We start from the raw sequence: 17,772 nt of genomic DNA on the forward strand, positions 1-17,772 counted from the left end.
TACCTTTGAAGAACTTCTGATGTTTTCAATGAGGATACTCTCAGTTAGATAGCAGATGCTCAGTTTTTCCAAAAAGATTCCTTGTGTATTAGAAATAGCTCCGTTTTATACATCACATTTGGCTACCAAAAAAAATCCGAAAATTCAGTCCTCAAAACGCAAACTTTTTTCCAAATTAACTCCATAATATCGACTGAAAACATGGCAAACGTTGTTTAGAATCAATCATCAAGGTGTTTTTCACATATCTCTTCATTGATACATCGTTCTTGGACACATGCTTTCTCCCCTGAATCAAATGGTACAGTAGAAGCAGCTGGCAATTGCGCACCGAATTCGACGCAGGACACCAGGCGGACACTTGGAAAATGTAGTCTCTTATGGTCAATCTTCCAATGATATGCCTACAAATACGTCACAATGCTGCTAAGACCTTGGGCGAACGACAGAAAGTGTAGGCTCATTCGTTGCGCAATCACAGCCATATAAGGAGAGAATGGAAAACAGAGCTTCAGAAATTCTGCTAATTCCTGGGTGATGCATCATCTTGGTTTCGCCTGTAGAATGAGTTCTGGGGCACTTACAGACAAAATCTTTGCAGATTCTGAAACTTCAGAGTGTTTTCTTTCCAAAACTGTCAAGAATATGCATAGTCGAGCATCTTTTCGTGACAAAATATTGCGCTTAAAACGGGAACGTTTTTTATCCAAAAATGAAATAGCGCCCCTAGAGCTCTAACAGGTTAAAGGGGAAGGGTTAGCTAACATGCTAAGTAGTAAAAAAGTAGTAAAAAAAGCAGTAAGTTGTAAAAAAGTTGCTAATTAGCTCAAATGCTAACATGCTAAGTAGTTGCAAAGTAGCTAATTAGCTCAAATGCTAACATGCTATGTAGTTGCAAAGTGGCTAATTAGCTCAAATGCTAACATGCTGAGTAGTTGCAAAGTAGCTAATTAGCTCAAATGCTAACACGCTAAGTAGTTGCAAAGTAGCTAAAATGCTAAAGTTGTTGATCAGATTCGAAACACACAACCTTTGGATGACTAGATGTTTGCGTTACGTTTACCCGACCAACCACCCTGCATTAGTTGTGTGCCTTAAGTAACCTACTGTGTTATGCAGCCATACCAAATGTAGTGTATCGTAGAACAGCGCTGAAATGCCTCCATTTTACAAGCTCCCGACCAATTGTAATATTTTAGCGTTTCTCTGCACTGATATTTACTTTCTTTTTGTAGATTATGTTTCCGCCATCGTTTCCTGTGACCTCAAAAAAATAGCTTCTGGACATCAGAACAGACCACTAACCTTGGTTTTGGTTGAGAATTTCTACTTCAACGAAGGACAAACTGCTCCTTCCCGGACCAGGCCCAAATCTCCGAAATAGGTGGCGTTATAGAGGCCGGCGTGCGGGATACCTGACGAGACTACATAGGCGAGTGGATAAACCGCCTCTACCGTCCATTCTATTGGCCAACGTATAATCACTGGAGAGGGAAAAAAAGTGAACAAGCTCTGTTTCCAGACGATCCAATCAACGTGTTCTGGAGAACTGTCATATCCTGTGTTTCTCAGAGTCGTGAACAAGCTCTGTTTCCAGCCGATCCAATCAACGTGTTCTGGAGAACTCTCATATCCTGCGTTTCTCAGAGTCGTGAACAAGCTCTGTTTCCAGCCGATCCAATCAACGTGTTCTGGAGAACTGTCATATCCTGTGTTTCTCAGAGTCGTGAACAAGCTCTGTTTCCAGCCGATCCAATCAACGTGTTCTGGTGAACTGTCATATCCTGTGTTTCTCAGAGTCGTGAACAAGCTCTGTTTCCAGCCGATCCAATCAACGTGTTCTGGAGAACTGTCATATCCTGTGTTTCTCAGAGTCGTGAACAAGCTCTGTTTCCAGACGATCCAATCAACGTGTTCTGGTGAACTGTCATATCCTGCGTTTCTCAGAGTCATGGCTGAAAAGGGACATGGATGATATACATCTGGCTGGTTTGTCTATGCTACGGCAAGATCGTACTGCAGCGTTGGGTATGATTGGGTGGGGAGGAGTGTGTCTTTTGGTGCGCGATCGCTAATGTCAAGGAAGTCTGTAGGTTCTGTTCACCTGAGGTAGAATACCTCATAATAAGCTGTAGTTCACACTATTTTAATAAGAGAGATTTCATCTATATTCTACGTAGCTGTCTATTTACCACCACAAACCGATGGTGGCACGTAGGCCGCATTCACCGTGCTGCATAAGGCCACAAACAAGAAAATGCTCATCCATCGGTGGCTCTCCTAGTGAGAAAATACTCATCCATCGGTGGCTCTCCTAGTGAGAAAATGCTCATCCATCGGTGGCTCTCCTAGTGAGAAAATACTCATCCATCGGTGGCTCTCCTAGTGAGAAAATGCTCATCCATCGGTGGCTCTCCTAGTGAGAAAATACTCATCCATCGGTGGCTTTCCTAGTGAGAAAATACTCATCCATAGGTGGCTCTCCTAGTGAGAAAATACTCATCCATAGGTGGCTCTCCTAGTGAGAAAATGCTCATCCATAGGTGGCTCTCCTAGTGAGAAAATGCTCATCCATAGGTGACTCTCCTAGTGAGAAAATGCTCATCCATAGGTGGCTCTCCTAGTGAGAAAATGCTCATCCATAGGTGGCTCTCCTAGTGAGAAAATGCTCATCCATAGGTGACTCTCCTAGTGAGAAAATACTCATCCATAGGTGGCTCTCCTAGTGAGAAAATGCTCATCCATAGGTGGCTCTCCTAGTGACCAGGGATTTTAGAGAGGGGGAGGAGACAAGAAGGAGAGAGGGGAGGAGAGAGAAGGATGAAAGAATAAGAGGAGAGGGTAGGGGAGAAGGTGAGAGGGGATAAGGAAGAGAGACTATCCTGTTGTCTAGTCACTTTACCCCTACCTCTCCATGTTTCGGAGAGTCAAAGCCTTCAGGAATGCGGTCATAACACAGTAGTTTATATCCCCAACAGCTCAAACACTAGAGCCACATTCACAGGAAGAAAATACACTCAACATACCACATTGGCTTCAGAAACAGATAGAAACCACTCTGTTCGTACAGCTAACTTCCGTTTTCTCTTCTCCATCTCTCCTCTTCTTCTCTCCTCTCCCGTATATCCTCCACTCCCTCTCTCCTCTTCCATCTCTCTGCGATCCCCCCCCTCCTCTCTCTGTACCACTCTGTTCGTACAGCTAACTTCCGTTTTCTCTTCTCCATCTCTCCTCTTCTTCTCTCCTCTCCCGTATATCCTCCACTCCCTCTCTCCTCTTCCATCTCTCTGCGATCCCCCCCCTCCTCTCTCTGTACCACTCTGTTTGTACAGCTAACTTCCATTTTCTCTTCTCCATCTCTCCTCTTCTTCTTTCCTCTCCCGTATATCCTCCACTCCCTCTCTCCTCTTCCATCTCTCTGCGATCCCCCCCCTCCTCTCTCTGTACCACTCTGTTTGTACAGCTAACTCCCGTTTTCTCTTCTCCATCTCTCCTCTTCTTCTCTCCTCTCCCGTATATCCTCCACTCCCTCTCTCCTCTTCCATCTCTCTCCGATTTCCTGCCCCTCCTCTCTCTGTACCACTCTGTTTGTATAGCTAACTTCTGTTTACCACAGAGTGTTTGATTCTGTTCTCTACCTTTCCTGGAGGAAAAACTACCAGGATGTAGTCTCTGGTTTTGAATCTAAATTTAGAGAATAAATAGTTAGTTTGAATATTAAATTACATTTAAAATTTAAAACGGAATGCAATATTCATTCAACACAGTTTCAAATCATGAAATACAAGTTCAATTTATGAATTCACGTATTCCATTTTTTGCAACACAAATTCAATTTTTTTTGCAATATAAATTCAAATTCAATATCCTAATACAAATTCAAAATTATGAAATTCAAATACAATTGCTGTTGTCACTGAAATATTAATCACAGTATTCAATCTGTGTCGAGTCTGTCAGGGCTGACAGCTGAGAGCAACTAGCTACTGCAGAGAAGGAGGGAGGGAAGAGAAGCAAAACAGTGGAGCAAACTATCAGGAGGGGGTCCGGAGTGCTCTCTCTCTTTCTCTCTCTCTCTCTGTCTCTCTCTCTCTGTGTCTCTCTTTCTCTCTCTCTCTTTCTCTCTCTCTCCTCTCTCTGTCTCTTTTTCTCTCTCTGTCTCTCTCTCTCTCTCTCCTCTCTCTGTCTCTCTTTCTCTCTCTGTCTCTCTCTCTCCTCTCTCTCTCTCTATGTCTCTCTCTCTCCTCTCTCTCTCTCTCTCCCTCTCTATCCTCTCCCTCACTCTCTCTCTCCTCTCCCCCCTCTCTCCTCTCCTCTCTCTCTCTCTCCTCTCTCTCAAACACGCAGATTCACGCACAGAGAGGCTGTAGTAGGCTAGGAAGACAACACTCGTGCGCACTTCTGAAAGGGGGAACACTCGTTCCGCCCCTCAGTAACGCTTTCCTTGTCTTATAGACACTTAGATTTTTTAACTGAAGAAAAAAAAAACAACGCTGCCGCAGTATCATGACGAACCGGGGCATCCCCGAGCCCTGTGGATTTTGAGGCCGACCGAAGCCCCATCTCGCACGGTCAAGAAGACCTTGCCTCTCCATCCCGGTGGTCGGGGGAGACGGAACGTCAAGGAGCACCAGGAGAAACACATAGCTACGCCAGAGACACCGGACCGCGACCGAGACAGAACGACGGAAAATGGCTTCGTCAAGTAGCACGTCCCCGGAAGGAGGGACACCGCCGCACAAGAACCGCATTCGGCAGGTGGGTCTCTGCTCTCTACAACCGCTACAAACACTGTAGTAGACTAGGCGACATCAGCCGTATTGACGATACAGAGCGAATGTAGCTGCCTGTTCACCCTCCCTCCCGGTAGTCTACACCGCGCAGCACAGCACACTCTGTCGCTCTTCTCGTGCTGCGTGCATGCGGACTCCGGAGAGGGGATAGTCCGTTTAAAAGGCGTTGTCCTATTTACACCACCTATTTCACCGAGTTCCGTTTAGGTGCACAGCGAAACACAACAGACAATCCCGATTATTATTATTATTATTGATTATATCCTGTAGGTGAACTGATGTTGTCGTTTCAATTAAAAAAAAAAATGAAACGATGTGTTGTAATGATGATGCTTATCAACAGCACAACCTGCAGGTAGGCTTTCCTAGGCCGACTCCACTGCCTCTATAGGCCTGGGAACAACTAGATTCAAACGCGGGACGATCATTTTCCAATATTTTTTTAGACTCCAAATAAGGTTACACTGTTTACAATACATACATCTTTATGGCCCAGTAGGAGAGTCCCGTCAGACACGCTGCACCTGTCTGTCTGCATGCGGGCCCCGCAACGCAAACCAGAGTCTAGAGGAGGGACTTTAGTTTAGGACAGTGCGTCCCGTACCGTTATAATGCGTTTTACAGCTACGGCCAGGTGGACTGCTGCCCATTATGTCCAACCGGTGACCGGCGGGGGTAAAGTGTCGATATTCTGTGAGCGGTCTGTTTGCACGCAGGTGTGATTATCATATCGTCGTCAGTTCGAAGTGATGGTCAAAGACAGATAGGAATCTGTAGTAGGCCGATGAGGTCATATCCGCCTAATGTTTAGGCTATCCAGCCTAATAGGTCTTGTATGGTTTCTCCAATAGGGTTTTAATGGTTGATTTGGTGGGCGTTTTAGTGGGATGAGCATGATCAGGTTACAGTGTTTCTCCATTAGGGTTTTTTAATGGTTGATGAGGTGTGTGTTTAATGTACTCTTTAAGAGAGTCAACAAAAGAAGATGTCATGGTCAGATGAGTTATACAGACAATGTGTGTAACTGGACTGTGTGTCTGCCCTCCAGTTTAATTGATGCCCCCTCCCTAACCTCCCCTCCCTAACCTCTCCTCCCTAACCTCTCCTCCCTAACTCCCCTCCCTAACCTCCCCTCCCAACCTCCCTTCGCCTCCCCTCGCCTCCCCTCCTCTCCCCTCTCCTCCCTACATCCCCTCCCAACCCCCTCTCCTCTGCTCCCAACCTCCCCTCGCCTTTCCTACCCAATCTCTCCTCTCCTACCCAACCTCACTTCTCCTCTCCTCCCAACCTCCCCTCTCCTATCCAACCTCACCTCACCTCTCCTCTCCTACCCAACCTCTCTTCTCCTACCCAACCTCCCCTCTCCTCCCAACCTCTCCTCCCAACCTCCCATATTTTTTCCTACCCAACCTCTCCTCTCCTACCCAACCTCCCCTCTCCTACCCAACCTCACCTCTCCTCTCCTACCCAACCTCTCCTCTCCTCCCAACCTCTCATCTCCTTTCCTCCCAACCTCTCCTCCAACCTCCCATCTCCTCTCCTACCCAACCTCTCCTCTCCTCCCAACCTCCCATCTCCTCTCCTCCCAACCTCTCCTCTCCTACCTCCCATCTCCTCTCCTCTCCTACCCAACCTCTCCTCTCCTACCCAACCTCCCCCCTCCTCTCCTCTCCTACCCAAACTCTCCTCTCCTACCCAACCCCTCTCATCTCCTCTCCTTCCAACCTCCCTTCCCTTCCCATCTCCTACCCAACCTTTCCTCCCAACCTCTCCTCTCCTCTCCTCTCCTACCCAACCTCTCCTCTCCTACCCAACCTCCCCCCTCCTCTCCTCTCCTACCCAAACTCTCCTCTCCTACCCAACCCCTCTCCTCTCCTCTCCTCCCAACCTCCCTTCCCTTCCCATCTCCTACCCAATCTCTCCTCCCAACCCCTCCTCTCCTCTGCTACCCAGCCCCTCTCCTCTCCTACCCAGCCCCTCTCCTCTCTTACCCAGCCCCTCTCCTCTCCTACCCAACGTCCCCTCCCCATCCTTCTCTCCCTTTCAGCCCTGTAGGCGTCTGATTTATGAAATGGTGGAGTATGTGTGTGTTTCCTGTCTCAGTGCACTCAGTCTCTCAGTCTAATTAGATTCCAGTAATGTACTGCAGAGCTACACACACTCTCTCACACACACACACACACACACACACACACACACACACACACACACACACACACACACACACACACACACACACACACACACACACACACACACACACACACACACACACGCACGCACGAGAGGAGCCATCTTCATGGAATCTCAGAAATTAGATTTAGGATTGTTTGTGTAATCTGTTATGAATTATATATAACCTAAAACTAAAACTAGGACCAGGAGTGTTTCCATCTGGTAGTATAACCCAGAACTAGGACCAGGAGTGTTTCCATCTGATAGTATAACCCAGAACTAGGACCAGGAGTGTTTCCATCTGGTAGTATAACCCAGAACTAGGACCAGAAGTGTTTCCATCTGATAGTACAACCCAGAACTAGGACCAGAAGTGTTTCCATCTGGTAGTACAACCCAGAACTAGGACCAGGAGTGTTTCCATCTGGTAGTACAACCCAGAACTAGGACCAGGAGTGTTTCCATCTGGTAGTACAACCCAGAACTAGGACCAGGAGTGTTTCCATCTGGTAGTACAACCCAGAACTAGGACCAGGAGTGTTTCCATCTGGTAGTACAACCCAGAACTAGGACCAGAAGTGTTTCCATCTGGTAGTACAACCCAGAACTAGGACCAGAAGTGTTTCCCTCTGGTAGTACAACCCAGAACTAGGACCAGAAGTGTTTCCATCTGGTAGTACAACCCAGAACTAGGACCAGGAGTGTTTCCATCTGGTAGTACAACCCAGAACTAGGACCAGGAGTGTTTCCATCTGGTAGTACAACCCAGAACTAGGACCAGGAGTGTTTCCATCTGGTAGTACAACCCAGAACTAGGACCAGGAGTGTTTCCATCTGATAGTACAACCCAGAACTAGGACCAGGAGTGTTTCCATCTGGTAGTACAACCCAGAACTAGGGCCAGGAGTGTTTCCATCTGGTAGTATAACCCAGAACTAGGACCAGGAGTGTTTCCATCTGGTAGTACAACCCAGAACTAGGACCAGGAGTGTTTCCATCTGGTAGTACAACCCAGAACTAGGACCAGGAGGGTTTCCATCTGGTAGTACAACCCAGAACTAGGACCAGGAGGGTTTCCATCTGGTAGTACAACCCAGAACTAGGACCAGGAGCATTTCCATCTGGTAGTACAACCCAGAACTAGGGCCAGGAGTGTTTCCATCTGGTAGTACAACCCAGAACTAGGACCAGGAGTGTTTCCATCTGATAGTACAACCCAGAACTAGGACCAGAAGTGTTTCCATCTGGTAGTACAACCCAGAACTAGGACCAGGAGTGTTTCCATCTGGTAGTACAACCCAGAACTAGGACCAGGAGTGTTTCCATCTGGTAGTACAACCCAGAACTAGGACCAGGAGTGTTTCCATCTGGTAGTACAACCCAGAACTAGGACCAGGAGTGTTTCCATCTGGTAGTACAACCCAGAACTAGGACCAGGAGTGTTTCCATCTGGTAGTACAACCCAGAACTAGGACCAGGAGCGTTTCCATCTGGTAGTACAACCCAGAACTAGGACCAGGAGTGTTTCCATCTGGTAGTACAACCCAGAACTAGGACCAGGAGTGTTTCCATATGGTAGTACAACCCAGAACTAGGACCAGAAGTGTTTCCATCTGGTAGTACAACCCAGAACTAGGACCAGGAGCGTTTCCATCTGGTAGTACAACCCAGAACTAGGACCAGGAGTGTTTCCATCTGGTAGTACAACCCAGAACTAGGACCAGGAGTGTTTCCATCTGGTAGTACAACCCAGAACTAGGACCAGGAGTGTTTCCATCTGGTAGTACAACCCAGAACTAGGACCAGGAGTGTTTCCATCTGGTAGTACAACCCAGAACTAGGACCAGGAGTGTTTCCATCTGGTAGTACAACCCAGAACTAGGGCCAGGAGTGTTTCCATCTGGTAGTATAACCCAGAACTAGGACCAGGAGTGTTTCCATCTGGTAGTACAACCCAGAACTAGGACCAGGAGTGTTTCCATCTGGTAGTACAACCCAGAACTAGGACCAGGAGTGTTTCCATCTGGTAGTACAACCCAGAACTAGGACCAGGAGTGTTTCCATCTGGTAGTACAACCCAGAACTAGGACCAGGAGTGTTTCCATCTGGTAGTACAACCCAGAACTAGGACCAGGAGTGTTTCCATCTGGTAGTACAACCCAGAACTAGGACCAGGAGTGTTTCCATCTGGTAGTACAACCCAGAACTAGGGCCAGGAGTGTTTCCATCTGGTAGTATAACCCAGAACTAGGACCAGGAGTGTTTCCATCTGGTAGTACAACCCAGAACTAGGACCAGGAGTGTTTCCATCTGGTAGTACAACCCAGAACTAGGACCAGGAGTGTTTCCATCTGGTAGTACAACCCAGAACTAGGACCAGGAGTGTTTCCATCTGGTAGTACAACCCAGAACTAGGACCAGGAGTGTTTCCATCTGGTAGTACAACCCAGAACTAGGACCAGGAGTGTTTCCATCTGGTAGTACAACCCAGAACTAGGACCAGGAGCGTTTCCATCTGGTAGTACAACCCAGAACTAGGACCAGAAGTGTTTCCATCTGGTAGTACAACCCAGAACTAGGACCAGAAGTGTTTCCATCTGGTAGTATAACCCAGAACTAGGACCAGGAGTGTTTCCATCTGATAGTACAACCCAGAACTAGGACCAGGAGTGTTTCCATCTGGTAGTATAACCCAGAACTAGGACCAGGAGGGTTTCCATCTGATAGTACAACCCAGAACTAGGACCAGGAGTGTTTCCATCTGGTAGTACAACCCAGAACTAGGACCAGGAGGGTTTCCATCTGGTAGTACAACCCAGAACTAGGACCAGGAGTGTTTCCATCTGGTAGTATAACCCAGAACTAGGACCAGGAGTGTTTCCATCTGGTAGTACAACCCAGAACTAGGACCAGGAGGGTTTCCATCTGGTAGTACAACCCAGAACTAGGGCCAGGAGTGTTTCCATCTGGTAGTACATCCCAGAACTAGGACCAGGAGTGTTTCCATCTGATAGTACAACCCAGAACTAGGACCAGGAGTGTTTCCATCTGATAGTACAACCCAGAACTAGGACCAGGAGTGTTTCCATCTGATAGTACAACCCAGAACTAGGACCAGGAGTGTTTCCATCTGGTAGTACAACCCAGAACTAGGTCCAGGAGTGTTTCCATCTGGTAGTACAACCCAGAACTAGGACCAGGAGTGTTTCCATCTGGTAGTACAACCCAGAACTAGGACCAGGAGTGTTTCCATCTGGTAGTACAACCCAGAACTAGGACCAGGAGTGTTTCCATCTGGTAGTACAACCCAGAACTAGGACCAGGAGTGTTTCCATCTGGTAGTACAACCCAGAACTAGGACCAGGAGTGTTTCCATCTGGTAGTACAACCCAGAACTAGGACCAGGAGGGTTTCCATCTGGTAGTACAACCCAGAACTAGGACCAGGAGTGTTTCCATCTGGTAGTACAACCCAGAACTAGGACCAGGAGTGTTTCCATCTGGTAGTACAACCCAGAACTAGGACCAGAAGTGTTTCCATCTGGTAGTACAACCCAGAACTAGGACCAGGAGTGTTTCCATCTGGTAGTACAACCCAGAACTAGGACCAGGAGGGTTTCCATCTGGTAGTACAACCCAGAACTAGGACCAGAAGTGTTTCCATCTGGTAGTACAACCCAGAACTAGGACCAGGAGTGTTTCCATCTGGTAGTACAACCCAGAACTAGGACCAGGAGTGTTTCCATCTGGTAGTACAACCCAGAACTAGGACCAGGAGTGTTTCCATCTGGTAGTACAACCCAGAACTAGGACCAGGAGTGTTTCCATCTGGTAGTACAACCCAGAACTAGGACCAGGAGTGTTTCCATCTGGTAGTACAACCCAGAACTAGGACCAGGAGTGTTTCCATCTGGTAGTACAACCCAGAACTAGGACCAGGAGTGTTTCCATCTGGTAGTACAACCCAGAACTAGGACCAGGAGTGTTTCCATCTGGTAGTACAACCCAGAACTAGGACCAGGAGTGTTTCCATCTGATAGTACAACCCAGAACTAGGACCAGGAGTGTTTCCATCTGGTAGTACAACCCAGAACTAGGACCAGGAGGGTTTCCATCTGGTAGTACAACCCAGAACTAGGACCAGGAGTGTTTCCATCTGGTAGTACAACCCAGAACTAGGACCAGGAGTGTTTCCATCTGGTAGTACAACCCAGAACTAGGACCAGGAGGGTTTCCATCTGGTAGTACAACCCAGAACTAGGACCAGGAGTGTTTCCCTCTGGTAGTACAACCCAGAACTAGGACCAGAAGTGTTTCCATCTGGTAGTACAACCCAGAACTAGGACCAGGAGCGTTTCCATCTGGTAGTACAACCCAGAACTAGGACCAGGAGCGTTTCCATCTGATAGTACAACCCAGAACTAGGACCAGGAGGGTTTCCATCTGATAGTACAACCCAGAACTAGGACCAGGAGGGTTTCCATCTGATAGTACAACCCAGAACTAGGACCAGGAGGGTTTCCATCTGATAGTACAACCCAGAACTAGGACCAGGAGGGTTTCCATCTGATAGTACAACCCAGAACTAGGACCAGGAGGGTTTCCATCTGATAGTACAACCCAGAACTAGGACCAGAAGTGTTTCCATCTGATAGTACAACCCAGAACTAGGACCAGAAGTGTTTCCATCTGATAGTACAACCCAGAACTAGGACCAGGAGTGTTTCCATCTGATAGTACAACCCAGAACTAGGGCCAGGAGGGTTTCCATCTGGTAGTACAACCCAGAACTAGGACCAGGAGCGTTTCCATCTGGTAGTACAACCCAGAACTAGGACCAGGAGCGTTTCCATCTGATAGTACAACCCAGAACTAGGACCAGGAGGGTTTCCATCTGGTAGTACAACCCAGAACTAGGACCAGGAGTGTTTCCATCTGGTAGTACAACCCAGAACTAGGACCAGGAGTGTTTCCATCTGATAGTACAACCCAGAACTAGGACCAGAAGTGTTTCCATCTGGTAGTACAACCCAGAACTAGGGCCAGGAGGGTTTCCATCTGATAGTACAACCCAGAACTAGGACCAGGAGTGTTTCCATCTGGTAGTACAACCCAGAACTAGGACCAGGAGTGTTTCCATCTGATAGTACAACCCAGAACTAGGACCAGGAGTGTTTCCATCTGGTAGTACAACCCAGAACTAGGACCAGGAGTGTTTTTATCTAATTTATTAGATAATTTATTAGTTTATTCCTGGAACCAGCCTTTTCATTTTATTTCACCTTTATTTAACCAGGTAGGCTAGTTGAGAACACCTTTATTTAACCAGGTAGACTAGTTGAGAACACCTTTATTTAACCAGGTAGGCTAGTTGAGAACACCTTTATTTAACCAGGTAGGCTAGTTGAGAACACCTTTATTTAACCAGGTAGGCTAGTTGAGAACACCTTTATTTAACCAGGTAGGCTAGTTGAGAACACCTTTATTTAACCAGGTAGGCTAGTTGAGAACACCTTTATTTAACCAGGTAGACTAGTTGAGAACAAGTTCTCATTTGCAACTGCGACCTGGCCAAGATAAAGCATAGCAGTGTGACACAGACAACAACACAGAGTTACACATGGAGTAAACAATAAACAAGTCAATAACACAATAAACAAGTCAATGACACAGTAGAAAAAAGAAAGTCTATAAACAGTGTGTGCAAAAGGCATGAGGAGGTAAGGCAATAAATAGGCCATAGGAGCGAATAATTACAATTTTGCAGATTAACACTGGAGTGATAAATGAGCAGATGATGATGTGCAAGTAGAGATACTGGTGTGCAAAAGAGCAGAAAAGTAAATAGAATAAAAACAGTATGGTGATGTGGTAGGTAGATTGGGTGGGCTATTTACAGATGGACTATGTACAGCTGCAGCGATCGGTTAGCTGCTCAGATAGCAGATGTTTGAAGTTGGTGAGGGAGAATAAAGTCTCCAACTTCAGAGATTTTTGCAATTCGTTCCAGTCTCAGGCAGCAGAGAACTGGAACGAAAGGCGGCCAAATGAGGTGTTGGCTTTGGAGATGATCAGTGAGATACACCTGCTGGTGTCACCCTGTCCACATCCATCTTCCCTCTCCTTCCTCATCACCCTGTCCACATCCGTCTTCCCTCTCCTTCCTCATCACCCTGTCCACATCCCTCTTTCCTCTCCTTCTTCATCACCCTGTCCACATCCATCTTCCCTCTCCTTCCTCATCACCCTGTCCACATCCCTCTTCCCTCTCCTACCTACACCCACCTACCTATTCTCTCTCTCTCTGGGTGAGGTTCTAACCATCAATCTTTCTCTTACGTCCATCACATACCACACACACTATTCTCTCTCCCTCTCTTCCTTTTCCTCTCTCTCTCTCTCTCTCTCTCTCTCTGTCTCTGTCTCTGTCTCTCTCTCTCTCTCTCTCTATGTCTCTCTGCCTGTCTCTCTCTCTTTCTCTCTGTATCTCTCTCTCTCTGTGTCCCAATAGCTGTGTGTGTCCACTGGGAGTGGTGTGATGGCCTCTAACAGGAAGAGATTCCTAATGAAACATTACACAAAGCTGTTTTCTTCTCTGGCTACAGACACACACACTAACCGTCACCAAGAAGCCCACAGTCACCACACCAATGCAAGGACTTTAAACGTTGAAGGAGCAATCCGCAATTTCCACAACATCTAATCAAATTGCTTCCCAGACTATTTGCACCCCCCCCCCCCCCCCCCCACCCCCTTTACACTGCTGCTACTCTCAGTTATCATCTATGCGCAGTCACTTTAATAACTCATGCACATACGACCTCGACTAACCGGTGCCCCCGCACATTGACTCTGTTCCGGTACCCCCCTGTATATAACCTCCACATTGACTCTGTACCGGTACCCCCCTGTATATAGCCTCCACATTGACTCTGTACCGGTACCCCCCTGTATATAGTCTCCACATTGACTCTGTACCGGTACCCCCCTGTATATAGCCTCCACATTGACTCTGTACCGGTACCCCCCTGTATATAGTCTCCACATTGACTCTGTACCGGTACCCCCCTGTATTTAGCCTCCACATTGACTCTGTACCGGTACCCCCTGTATATAGCCTCCACATTGACTCTGTACCGGTACCTCCAGTATATAGCCTCCACATTGACTCTGTACTGGTACCCCCTGTATATAGCCTCCACATTGACTCTGTACTGGTACCCTCTGTATATAGCCTCCACATTGACTCTGTACCGGTACCCCCTGTATATAGCCTCCACATTGACTCTGTACTGGTACCCCCTGTAAATAGCCTTCACATTGACTCTGTACTGGTACCCCCTGTATATAGCCTCCACATTGACTCTGTACTGGTACCCCCTGTATATAGCCTTCACATTGACTCTGTACTGGTACCCCCTGTATATAGCCTCCACATTGACTCTGTACTGGTACCCCCTGTATATAGCCTTCACATTGACTCTGTACCGGTACCTCCAGTATATAGCCTTCATATTGACTCTGTACCGGTACCCCCTGTATATAGCCTCCACATTGACTCTGTACCGGTACCCCCTGTATATAGCCTTCACATTGACTCTGTACTGGTACCCCCTGTATATAGCCTTCACATTGACTCTGTACTGGTACCCCCTGTATATAGCCTTCACATTGACTCTGTACTGGTACCCCCTGTATATAGCCTTCACATTGACTCTGTACCGGTACCCCCTGTATATAGCCTTCACATTGACTCTGTACTGGTACCCCCTGTATATAGCCTTCACATTGACTCTGTACTGATACCCCCTGTATATAGCCTTCACATTGACTCTGTACTGGTACCCCCTGTATATAGCCTCCACATTGACTCTGTACTGGTACCCCCTGTATATAGCCTCCACACTGACTCGGTATTGGTACCCCCTGTACATAGCCTCCACATTGACTCTGTACTGGTACCCCCTGTATATAGCCTCCACATTGACTCTGTACTGGTACCTCATGAATATAGCCTCCACATTGACTCTGTACCGGTACCCCCTGTATATAGCCTCCACATTGACTCTGTACTGGTACCTCATGAATATAGCCTCCACATTGACTCTGTACCTGTGTCCCCTGTATATAGCCTCCACATTGACTCTGTACCAGTACCCCCGGTATATAGCCTCCACATTGACTCTGTACCTGTGTCCCCTGTATATAGCCTCCACATTGACTCTGTACCGGTACCCCCCTGTATATAGCCTCCACACTGACTCTGTACCGGTACCCCCAGTATATAGCCTCCACACTGACTCTGTACCGGTACCCCCTGTATATAGCCTCCACATTGACTCTGTACCAGTACCCCCTGTATATAGCCTCCACATTGACTCTGTACCGGTACCCCCTGTATATAGCCTCCACATTGACTCTGTACCAGTACCCCCTGTATATAGCCTCCACATTGACTCTGTACCAGTACCCCCTGTATATAGCCTCCACATTGACTCTGTACCGGTACCCCCTGTATATAGTCTCCACATTGACTCTGTACCGGTACCCCCTGTATATAGCCTCCACATTGACTCTGTACCGGTACCCCCCTGTATATAGCCTCCACATTGACTCTGTACCGGTACCCCCTGTATATAGCCTCCACATTGACTCTGTACCGGTACCCCCTGTATATAGCCTCCACATTGACTCTGTACCGGTACCCCCTGTATATAGCCTCCACATTGACTCTGTACCGGTACCCCCTGTATATAGCCTCCACATTGACTCTGTACCGGTACCCCCTGTATATAGCCTCCACATTGACTCTGTACCGGTACCCCCTGTATATAGCCTCCACATTGACTCTGTACCGGTACCCCCTGTATACAGCCTCCACATTGACTCTGTACCGTAATACCCTGTATATAGCCTCCACATTGACTCTGTACCGTAACACCCTGTACATAGCCTCCACATTGACTCTGTACCGGTACCCCCTGTATATAGCCTCCACATTGACTCTGTACCGGTACCCCCTGTATATAGCCTCCACATTGACTCTGTACCGGTACCCCCTGTATATAGCCTCCACATTGACTCTGTACCGGTACCCCCTGTATATAGCCTCCACATTGACTCTGTATCGTAACACCCTGTATATAGCCTCCACATTGACTCTGTACCGGTACCCCCTGTATATAGCCTCCACATTGACTCTGTACCGGTACCCCCTGTATATAGCCTCCACATTGACTCTGTACCGGTACCCCCTGTATATAGCCTCCACATTGACTCTGTATCGTAACACCCTGTATATAGCCTCCACATTGACTCTGTACCGGTACCCCCTGTATATAGCCTCCACATTGACTCTGTACCGGTACCCCCTGTATATAGCCTCCACATTGACTCTGTACCGGTACCCCCTGTATACAGCCTCCACATTGACTCTGTACCGTAATACCCTGTATATAGCCTCCACATTGACTCTGTACCGTAACACCCTGTACATAGCCTCCACATTGACTCTGTACCGGTACCCCCTGTATATAGCCTCCACATTGACTCTGTACCGGTACCCCCTGTATATAGCCTGCACATTGACTCTGTACCGGTACCCCCTGTATATAGCCTCCACATTGACTCTGTACCGGTACCCCCTGTATATAGCCTCCACATTGACTCTGTATCGTAACACCCTGTATATAGCCTCCACATTGACTCTGTACCGTAACACCCTGTATATAGCCTCCACATTGACTATGTACCGGTACCCCCCTGTATATAGCCTCCACATTGACTCTGTACCGGTACCCCCTGTATATAGCCTCCACATTGACTCTGTACCGGTACCCCCTGTATATAGCCTCCACATTGACTCTGTACCGGTACCCCCCTGTATATAGCCTCCACATTGACTCTGTACCGGTACCCCCTGTATATAGCCTCCACATTGACTCTGTACCGGTACCCCCTGTATATAACCTCCACATTGACTCTGTACCGGTACCCCCTGTATATAGCCTCCACACTGACTCTGTACCGTAACACCCTGTATATAGCCTCCACATTGACTATGTACCGGTACCCCCTGTATATAGCCTCCACATTGACTCTGTACCGGTACCCCCTGTATATAGCCTCCACATTGACTCTGTACCGTAACACCCTGTATATAGCCTCCACATTGACTATGTACCGTAATACCCTGTATATAGCCTCCACATTGACTCTGTACCGTAATATCCTGTATATAGCCTCCACAATGACTAGGTGGTGTGGTATCAGACTAGGTGATGTGGTATCAGGCTAGGTGGTGTGGTATCAGGCTAGATGGTGTGGTATCAGACTAGATGGTGTGGTATCAGACTAGATGGTGTGGTATCAGACTAGATGGTGTGGTATCAGACTAGGTGGTGTGGTATCAGACTAGATGGTGTGGTATCAGACTAGGTGGTGTGGTATCAGACTAGGTGGTGTGGTATCAGACTAGGTGGTGTGGTATCAGACTTGGTGGTGTGGTATCAGACTAGATGGTGTGGTATCAGACTAGGTGGTGTGGTATCAGACTAGGTGGTGTGGTATCAGACTAGGTGGTGTGGTAACAGACTAGGTGGTGTGGTATCAGACTAGGTGGTGTGGTATCAGACTAGATGGTGTGGTATCAGGCTGAGAGGTATTTTTTTAGGAAATATTGAAATGATTAATTCAAGGCCTCATTATTACTGCTTCCTGTTACAGAGAGAGAGGGTAAAAATCAATGGACTTCTCAGAAGCAGCTAAATGCACCTTAATGCACGCACACACACACGCACACACAC

General features: G+C 47.6%; 1 protein-coding gene across 1 annotated transcript in view; it reads left to right on the top strand.

Moving 5' to 3' along the window:
- Positions 1-4,309: 4,309 nt before the first annotated feature.
- The window catches only part of LOC110515949 (ankyrin-2), a 212,217-nt gene continuing 198,754 nt past the window's right edge, over positions 4,310-17,772 (top strand). Inside the window, exon 1 of the mRNA XM_036934328.1 lies at positions 4,310-4,758. Coding sequence (XP_036790223.1) covers positions 4,693-4,758 — 66 coding nt within the window. The 5' untranslated portion in view covers positions 4,310-4,692. The remainder of the gene's footprint in view (positions 4,759-17,772) is intronic.

Source organism: Oncorhynchus mykiss, chromosome 10, assembly GCF_013265735.2.
Source record: "Oncorhynchus mykiss isolate Arlee chromosome 10, USDA_OmykA_1.1, whole genome shotgun sequence".
NCBI classification, from domain to species: domain Eukaryota; kingdom Metazoa; phylum Chordata; class Actinopteri; order Salmoniformes; family Salmonidae; genus Oncorhynchus; species Oncorhynchus mykiss.